General features: G+C 52.2%; 1 protein-coding gene across 1 annotated transcript; it reads right to left on the reverse strand.

Moving 5' to 3' along the window:
• Window positions 1-1,883: 1,883 nt before the first annotated feature.
• On the reverse strand, window positions 1,884-8,885 carry OPTC (opticin). Its single transcript, XM_011373045.2, has 8 exons — window positions 8,819-8,885; window positions 7,282-7,529; window positions 6,399-6,538; window positions 6,267-6,271; window positions 4,688-4,846; window positions 3,705-3,907; window positions 2,472-2,567; window positions 1,884-2,054 (listed from the first exon to the last, which is right to left on the reverse strand). The coding sequence occupies exons 2-8, from the start codon at window positions 7,510-7,512 to the stop codon at window positions 1,884-1,886; spliced, it is 1,005 nt and encodes a 334-aa protein (XP_011371347.1). The 5' UTR covers window positions 7,513-7,529; window positions 8,819-8,885.
• Window positions 8,886-9,460: the final 575 nt, after the last annotated feature.

Here is a 9,460-nt window from a genome sequence, read left to right on the forward strand (position 1 = left end):
GAGGAACAGAACAGGCCGGAACTTAACTGCCATGAAATTCTACTGTCCTCCACTGTTCTGAAAGACAAGGAGGTGCTGGCCGACTGCCCTCGCCGCCCTCTCCTGGGCCGGGGGTCCTGAAATCTTCAGACCTCCAGGAGGGCGGGCACCACAGCAGCCACATGAGGACACCTCGCACAGCCTCGAAGATGTCCTCTTTCCGGGTGGCAGTCTGTGTGCTAAGGTTTGGTCTAAGCCTCAGCCAGCCGCATGGGAGCTGAGGGAAGTGCTAGATCTTCGCAATTTCTTGATGTCTTCCTTTGAGGAATGTGACTAATCCTTGGCTTGTCTGCTTACTGGACTGTCTGAGGATCCAAAGCATGTGGAGAAGTGCTAGACAGAGGCAGGGGAGTGGGTTCCTTCCCGTGTGGGCAAGACACCCCTGTCTGTCCATACTCAGGAACCACCTGCAACCTTGAGTGGTTACCATGGCAACCGAGGTCCTGGCTAACTCCTATCGCTTCTTCAGGTTTCAGCTTAGGCGTGATTCTCTGAGGTGTCCTGAACCCTTAGGTTGGGCCCTCTCCTCTAAGTTCTCATGGCGTTCTGCATATCCATTCTGTGGCATTTACTATGAGTAGAATAGCGTGATTATTTGTGTGGTTGCTCGTTTAACACATGTCTTCCGCACCAGACTCTACGCTCCATGTGGAAAAGGAGGGCATGTTGCACACTGTCAACGTGTGACACACCAGAGTAACTGCGCTGCTACGCATTTTATTTATCTTTGCAAGGCTGCCCTCTGGTGGTTAAACACGGAAGAGAGCGTGGAAAGAACGGAAACCCCCAGGGCCAGGAAATGGCTGGCTAAGCCCTGCTCAGAGGCTGGCAGGTGAACCTGGAACAGGTGAGCACTGCAAGGAGGGCACCCAGGTGAAGAGTCACGTCAGTTCTCCGTTCTTATGAATGGCTGCCTCCCAATCCAACAGGAAGCCCTGGCCTAGGAAGAGCAAGTAATTAAAGAAAGCCCCGCGGAAAGCCCACCCTTCCCCCAGTGGGGCGCCTGGGGGTTGGGAGAAGGCTAATTTAAATAGCTGTTCTTCCTCCTCAGTGGAGTGCCGCAAATACTTAACAACCAGCTCTCCACCCCTCCCTCCCAAAAAAATTCCAATGCGTAGCGTTTACCCACGGTATAAATATTTCCACCATGGCCCATTTCAAACTACCTGTTTGGTGTCACTGCAAGCAGAGTTGGGAAGAGACGAGGCGTGTTTGTATGTCAGTATATAGTGTTTCTACCATACAGACCCCATGGGCATAAATCAGTTCAAGAACATGGCTAACAGTAAAATATAGTAAAATAATTGGGAAACGATGAGTTCGAGTATGTATTATATTTGCTTTCAACATAATACATTTAATTGCGTTTATGTAATTTAATTTTTAATAATGGCAGTGTTTAACAACTGGCTTGCGAAATTCCGCAAATTTTAATAATTGGTTCTTGCAAACCTAGCAGTAAGAGCTGGCTCCGGCACACCACTGCTCCTGCCCCTCGCGCCTTCGCTCTCTCCTCCTCCCCTTCCTCTCCTGCGACCTCCCTGGCATTCTGTGTGGGCAGGAGGGGTGGGTAATATGGGAAAGAGCTTTGCTGCAGAGGCTGCTATTCTCTGAACCAGGAACCATAAGGTGTTAAGGAAAGAGGATGAAGAAATGCAAACTTGGCTTCTGAAGCACATTTAGAGTGTGTGTTGGGGGTGGGGGGTTGATTTCTACAACTAGATAATGAGGCTGATTAACACCTGGAAGAAAGGCATTTGGAGGTAGGGGCTGGGTCCTATGGCTGGAGGCCATGCCTTGGTGGTCCTCCAAGGGCTCCACCCGGGAGGAGAGGAAGGGGTGCATTAGGAGAAGCGGCCTATGGGGAGCCGTGGCAGGCAGAAGTAGGCACTGGAGAAGAGGCTCAGGTTGATGGGGTTGCTGTCGAGGCGGATGTCTTCCAGCTGCCTCCGTGTGTGCTTGTGCTCCTCGGGGTCACAGAAGGTGTCTTTCTGCATGGTCTCTATCCTATTATTCTGGAAAGAATACACCAATGGCTGCACTGAAGGCTCAATCAGATATCCACACCAGCTCTGCTCCCCTTTACAACTGGAGAAACCAAGGTACCTAAGGCCAAGACCACCCAACAAGGGGTGAGAAGAGGGGACCGATGGAGGCTGGGCGGAGACAGAGGGATGAAGGAAAGAGGAAGAGACCGGGAAAGAACAAAGGAACAGGAGTCAGGTGTGGTGGGATAAGGATGTGAAGGGACAAGGGGCTGTTTTAAAGAGAAGAAAAGGGAGGAAATCAAACTGAGGCTGTGGACAAGACTGACTCATTCGTGTCTCCAATAAGGTCTCAGTAGAGAAAACCCCACAGCTGCCTACGGGTGTTCCGTGTATCTGACTGCTGCCCTCTGTGCTCTGTGCCATGCTCTTGGGGAGGCCACTCACCTGCAGGTGTAGCGAGCGCAGGCTCAGGGGCAGAGGCCCAGGGATGGAGTCCAGCAGGTTGTCGGCCAGGTAGAGGAACTGCAGCTTCTCCAAGGCCTGGAGGTGGGGTGGGGGGAGGCGGGTAGAGAAAAGGTGTGGGAGGCTGGCAGGGGCTGGAGGCCCCGGGCAGAAAAGAGTGCCTGACATGACCCCATTCATTCACTCAAGGCCTCCTGAACCCCAGCCATGCACTGAGGTTCATGCCGGATGTGACAGGGTGTGCCTAGGCTCCTATCAGCTCGCAGCACTCACTCCCACTGGGGGAGTACACAGGTGCTGTCAGCTGTTAACGTAGAGTGGGGAAGAGGGGGACAGGGAGGGAGGAAGGACAAATGGACATCTCAGCCCAGCCTCGACCTCTCTGCTATGAGAAGGGATTTTCCAGAACGAACAGTCTCCAAATGCTAAACCTGGAGCAGCTGTGGAGAGCACGCTCAGAAAGTGCCCAGATCAGCAGAATGAGACAGAGCTGGGTGGCAATGTTGTCTGCACCCCTCTTCATTTCTTCGTAGGAACTAAACCCCAGAATCTTCCCAGCTCTGTAGAGTGGGTAGCTGCAGGCCATATTAGTGCCATATGTTAGTCTTTCCCATCAAAACTGGTTAGCCAATGACCAAGCAGATGGTCTCTCTTGAGAATTTGATCATAGAAAGATAGTAATTAGTCAGTTAGTGGTGGATTTTGGAAATGAAAGGAGTTGTAGAGTTAGGGCGGAAGCCAGCACTATTGCAAGTCATGTGTAAGCCAAAGTTTCAGGGGAGCAGAAGCTGTGTGTGCAGAGGACGCTGGTGTGCAGAGGTGAACAGAGCAGGTGCACAGAAGGAAGCCAAGAAACTGTGTCCCAAAGAGGGAGAGGGAAAGTCACCGATCCTGGTTTCTGACACCACCCCCAGTAACAGGCCCAAGAGGCCTGAGTTTCCCTTCACAGAGGTTCTTGGGATGGTGTGTTGTAAATACTCTTTTCCTTTGTGAAATCAGGTTCTTGCAATAAAAAGACCTTTAATAAAACAAACGGGAACAGATGAAAAAATAGGTTTGATTTTCAGACCCCAGAACAGGGCTGGAGCAGGGCTACCCCATGAGGGCAAGGGGTGTGTGTGGGGGGGTGGGAGTGGGGGTGGTGTGTGTGTGGCTGTGGCTGTGGGTGTGGGTGGCAGGTGATCGATTGTGGATCGATCGAAGGCCCTGGCTCACCCTGAAGGCTCCAGGCTGTATCCCCGAGCTCTGGAGCCGATTTAGGCGGACGTCCAGGACTTCGATGCCCGTAGGCAGCCTGGGCAGAGCTGTCAGCCGGTTCTCTGGGAGGATCAGAGCCTGCAGAGCAGGCAGCAGGTAGAGGGCGTCGTCGTCGATGGTGGAGATGAAGTTGCTGGAGAGGTCAATCTTTTTCAGTTTTGCTGAGGGGTGCGAGGGAGACCAGAGAGACACAGGACACACCATCTTTTCCTGCCCTGCGGGAGCCGCCCCACCATGCTCCAGCCCTCTCAAGATAGGGAATGCTAGCCAGTTCCCCACCTGCACCAGGTCCGCACCAGAAGAAATAATGTTAAAAACCAGGACTCCCTGGAAAAGCCCTCAGATTCTGCAGCACTTTTCCCTGGAGCTCTGCTCTGTGTGCTGTCTATCACCCTTGGATCATTTTGGTAGACACCTTCTGAGGGCAAGACCCAACAGGCCCAGGAATCAACCCCTGGATCCATCCCACCCCCATCCTCCACCACTGAGGCCTGGAAGGCTGTGGTAATTAGTACAGAATCTGGATTAGAGCCCAGATCTCCTATCTTAGACAGGGTATAAGGCATAAAGGAGCAAAGCAAGCAAACGAACAGAGTAGACTTAGCATGGTCTTGTCCAGAGGCCAGGAGGGTACAGAGCTACAGTTCCTGGGACATTCTGAAAATGTAGCCTTGATCATATCTTGCCCCTTCCCAGCTCCCAGCTTTTGGGAGAACAAATGAGAGAATAGGCCACATCTGCCATCTAAAATCGTCAAAGAAGGTAATTAGAGAGACTTGGGTTGTATCTATTTGATAGCTGGAGAGATTGAAATCCAATGGGGAAAGGCTAATGCATGTGGGGCACTGTGTCTGGTGACGTCACACAGCAGGTGGCGAGGGAGGGGCCCCGGGGGTTCCCTCTGCCGGCCGGCGCTCCTCTCCTGCCAAGGCCTTGCATACTCAGCCCTTTGAAGTCTCTAGCCCGGATGCGGCGGATGCTGTTGAAGCGGGCATAGAGGTAGGCAGTTGTCTGGGGAAGACAAGGGATGCTCTCTAGGTCAGCATCGTCGCAGTACACAGAGGAACCAAGGCACACGCAGACCAGACAGGTGGGCAGGCCTGGCTCGGAGGAAGACAGAACAAAGGGAGACGCCCCCACCCCGTCAGACTCGCTTCAGCCTCCGGGACCAACAGCCCTCGCCTCAAGGAGTATCTGAGCCAGGGCCATCTGCGTCCTCTCAGGCTGCTGCCCGCTACCGATGGCCACAGTGCACCCAGGCACTATTGTTGGCTGCTCCCAGATCCACCCTCGGTTACTATCCTGTCCTAACCTATTAGTGCTCTCATCAGACCCTGGGCCTGTGCAGGTTTTCCTGGGCCTATGTGGGTGTTTCTAGGACATCCATTAATCTCTTCCATAGGCATCCTCTCTGGTTCAAGGTGCAATGAAGGTGAAATAAAGCCAGAATTAAGTGGAATGGTCAATGGTTGCTGGTCCTCCCAGCTGCCTTGTGGGCAACAAGTTAGACAAGCTGCATGTGGCTCCCAGAAGCATAATAGAGCCAAGGTGGAGTGGACGATGCTCGCCCAGAATTAATTTACCTTTCTTACAGTGCCAGCATCACAGTTTTCCATTGGGAAACAGCCCTTCAGCCTTCAGTGTTCTCAGTCCACGGCCAGTGGTCATGAGAGTTAGGCCAGGCCATCAAACACAGATTGGCTTTAAAAAGTCAGGAAGACCTTACTGGCTCGTACAACTCAATGGTGTGGGCAGTTTCCGTTACTTGCTGTTACAAGGGACAGAGATTATGGGAGACCACATGCTAGTCCAGTGCCAGGGGGCTCTGTCAGCAGCGACACAGCCTCACGGTTAAGAGGCAGCTCTTCTCACCAGCAGTGACAGGACAGTGTAGGTGGAGCAGAGAGCGCCCCAGCACCCTTCTTATTCCACGGCCTTGAATGGCAGGTCCAGTTGAGGCCTTTATTGCCCCTTTGAGGCTGGGATTCTGTAGCTCTGAGAGGTCATGGATTCCTGACTGAAGGGTTTTATCTGCTGAGGCCCAATATTCTAGAGCCACCGGAGGAAAGCATCTCAAGATGAGGACAGGGACTGAAGGCAAGCAAGTTGGGAATAAATGCATCCCTCCTCCGCCTCAGTTCCGACTCCCAGCAGAGTGCCAGCCCCTTACTGCCAGAGGTGTCAGCATCCCAGTCTCCAGGAGGGCATCTGGGAGTGGGAGGGGCTGCTCAGCAGGATTTTAAAAGCTGAAAAGCAGTATGACTGCTTCATGTGCCCCCATGCCAAGTGACAGCCACAAAGTTATTTATTCTTCTCTACAGGCTTTTAATTGTCTCTAATCTAATTACCACTCAGCCTCCTCCCCCAGTGACGCTGTTAATTAAGGTAGGGTGGCTTCGCTAGGCATAGCAGAGCTCTGGCACTTCTCAGCTTCCTATCCAATTTGTACATTCAGGCAGAAACATTAGTGACAGCCAGCTCTCCCTTTGATTTTTTTTTTTTTTTTTTTTCTGTTCTTACCATGGCTGTTTCCCCTCCTCTCTCTGACCCTCTACTCCCTAACCATGACCGTACTCTACTTCGGTGCCCCTGGCTCCGGGTCGTGGCTGTGTGGCCTATGACCTATGGCTACCGAGACCTGTGGCCGTGAACTTACTGTGGCTGGTTGGGGAAACCGGCAGGCCCAGCATAGCAGGCCTGGTCACTGTCGCGTTGGAAGAGGGTGTCCTTGGAGCCACTGTGCTCTGAGTGGAGCTGATCCCGTTTGGAGGAGCCAGGCTGGTCCCTTTAGCCTGTGGACATAGCCCATAGCACATGGTTTAAGTCACTTTTTGCCTGAGGTACTTAATTTTGGACTCTGGGAACCTCAGTGACCAATTTCAAACTTGCAAAGAGTCACCGTAGAGAAGGAGGAAGGGATAACAGACAGAGTGAGCAAGGAAGGGACTTTCTCGGAGAGCATCTGGTCCAACAGAGTGGTTACATGGATGGGGAAACTGGGGCCCATAGGTGGGAGGCACTGGGATCACAGAGCCAGCTGGTGGCCAAGCTAGTGGCAGAGCTAATGTCCACAGTTCCAGATTCCAGGCTGGAGTCTGCCCCGTGCCCTGCGCTGAACAAGCTCACACGTTAAGCAAGTGCAGACTTCAGATTGGCCCTTGCGAAGGCCAGGAGCAGCTGAGCGAGACCTTCAGAATGAAGAGGGTTGTGGCTTTTCTTCTTCTAGGGAGAATATGAGGACGTCGCTGATGCCCCAGTGCGACATGGCGTATGGTTTACTTGAAGGCAGCGGGAGGGTGTATGAAATCTAAGGAAAGTCTCACCAAGTTTGCTACGAATGGGCAAAGAAATTGAGGATTTGTTGTCCTCTTTCTTAGTACCATCCGAGTGACAAGTTCCTATGGAGGGACAAGAATTTCTTCCTCCTAGAGAAAGAGATGGGGGCTTGAGACACCTGCACACAGAGCACTAGAGGGACCTGGCCCCTGGCTCCCAGTCTCTTTCAGGGGATGCAGCCGGGTGCTGCGTGTCTCACCTCAGGGGCCTGGTCCCCGTAGTCCGTGAGCTCCTGGTAGCTGCCCAGGTCAATGACCTCGTCATAGTTGTCCAGGCTCAGGGCATAGTCCCCGGGAAGCAGAACCGCATTAGAATCGCCTGCCGCTTGTGGCTGCTCTTCTCTCCTCCTTCTCTCCTTCTCCGGGAGCGAAGCCTGCCTCGCTTCCTGTAGCACCAGGGCCAGCAGGCTCAGGGAGGCTGGGAACCTCATGGGATTCTGGGGTGGGGCTGGGATAAGAATGGGGGGGAATCACTCAGCATCCAGTCCCGAAGAGTGGGTAGGAGGAAGGGCTGCCATTGAGAGACAGGGGTCTCTTGAGCTTTGTGAAAACGGCTCAAAAACTCAGCGCACTTCCCACCCCCACACGGGCAGACTCACGCCTTCATTACATGTACAAGCCCCCTACAGGTTAGGGCTCTGTCCCCTGTCAGCCCCTCACCGCCACTCCACTTCAGTTTCTACATACTCACCCACGCTCTGGCACTCACGGGCACGTGCAGACACAGGCTCATTTACTCATCTCCACGCAAACACACACATGTCCCCTCGTCTACACTGCCTCCTTCTCCACACAGACACACACGTCCCCTTGACTACACGCCTTTCTACTAAGTGGGCACACACTTACGCATTTATACAGATGTTCTCTCTTATATAACCACACACACAGAGTACAACTACTAGTCACTAAACTAGATTTAGAGAAACTCCAACATCGAAGAGTCTTGTGGTTTTTAAAAAGATTATTCGTTAATTCATGCATTTGCTCAACAAACATTTTTGGGGGTATCTATTATTTTCCAGGCACTGGACTTGTCTCTGTGGTACAGAAATGAATAAGATAAGCCTAGTTCCAGGAACACCTAGTCCATTTAGGGGACCTGGGCTTACAAATTGACATACACTGTAAAAAAAAAAAGAATGTTAGCGCATAAAATATACTTATAAATACCTCTCTTTAGAAACGAATGATTACAGAAACAAAAGAACTTTTTGTGTGTGGTTGTGAGAGTGTCTACACACCTGGAAAGTTCCTTAGGCACATGTACATCTTTGTGTGTGTGCACAGGTGATTATGTCTATATGTGATGTGCATCGTGTATGACTGTTCATGTAAGTTCATCCACACGTGCGAAGATGGGTCAAGAAATGTGTGCCGTGTGATTCGAGGTACCCAGTGTATTTCTGCTAATTCAGGCCTCCCCAAAGCCAGTTGCATGAATTTCTAGGAGCATCTCCCCCTTTCTTAATTTTAGCTGGGTAAGGGGTAAGTCCCCTGCAGTAGCACGAGGTGTCTCTTCATCTCGCCTCCCACATCTGACTCCAAACCACATTATATAATTTTTAAAAAATCTTTAAGAAAAGTCCTAAGTCATTGCTGCCCAACAGCGTCCTCCTATGTCTGGCCCAGAGGCCTAAACTCTCTTCTTCCTCCCACCCGATCCCCCACTCCAGCCAGAACTCTTTCCCCCATTTGCATACCAATGTGCCTACCTTCTCAAACCCAGAACCTTACCCTTCCGTATATTCTTTGGGTTCCAAAGGAGCCTCACAGCATCCAGAGAGGTGTGGACTCTGATGGAAAGGTGTGTGCAGTGGACAGCTGCCTGGGGAGGGTGGGAAGCTGGCCAGGGCAGGCGAGCGGTGGCCAATCAGACTTCTCTTCTTTCTGATGTCCAGCTGTTTGCCCTCCTCCTTCCTCAGCGGGTCCTCGTCCCATTCCTGTGCTTGGTGCCAGGGAATTCTCTCTCCCTCTGCCTACTCCATTCCCAGCTCCTCCCCACCTCCCGCCCTCATGTCTCCCTCTCTTTCTCTGTACTCTCTCTTTCACTGTCCCAGCCCCTTTGGGGAGGTAGGCAGTTCCTACCCTCTCAGAGGTCACCGCCCCTCAGATTCTGTGCTATTCTCAGAGAAGGCAGCAGTGGGGTGTGGAGGGTGGGGGCTTCCCTTCCCAGCTTTCTTCTCCAGCTAGAGAGTGATGATGCTTTGACTTCATAAATGGAACTCAAGGATTAAAGGGGCTAAGAGCAACTGCACCCCGACCACTGCCCACCCCTTGGAGCCCCCACATGGGAACCATAACTAAACAAAAATCACGGGAGGGAGGGACTGAAGACCAGGGCATTCAAAGAGGTGAATGAGGATGAGGTAGGATTTG

Source organism: Pteropus vampyrus, unplaced genomic scaffold, assembly GCF_000151845.1.
Source record: "Pteropus vampyrus isolate Shadow unplaced genomic scaffold, Pvam_2.0 Scaffold217, whole genome shotgun sequence".
In the NCBI taxonomy this organism is placed as follows: domain Eukaryota; kingdom Metazoa; phylum Chordata; class Mammalia; order Chiroptera; family Pteropodidae; genus Pteropus; species Pteropus vampyrus.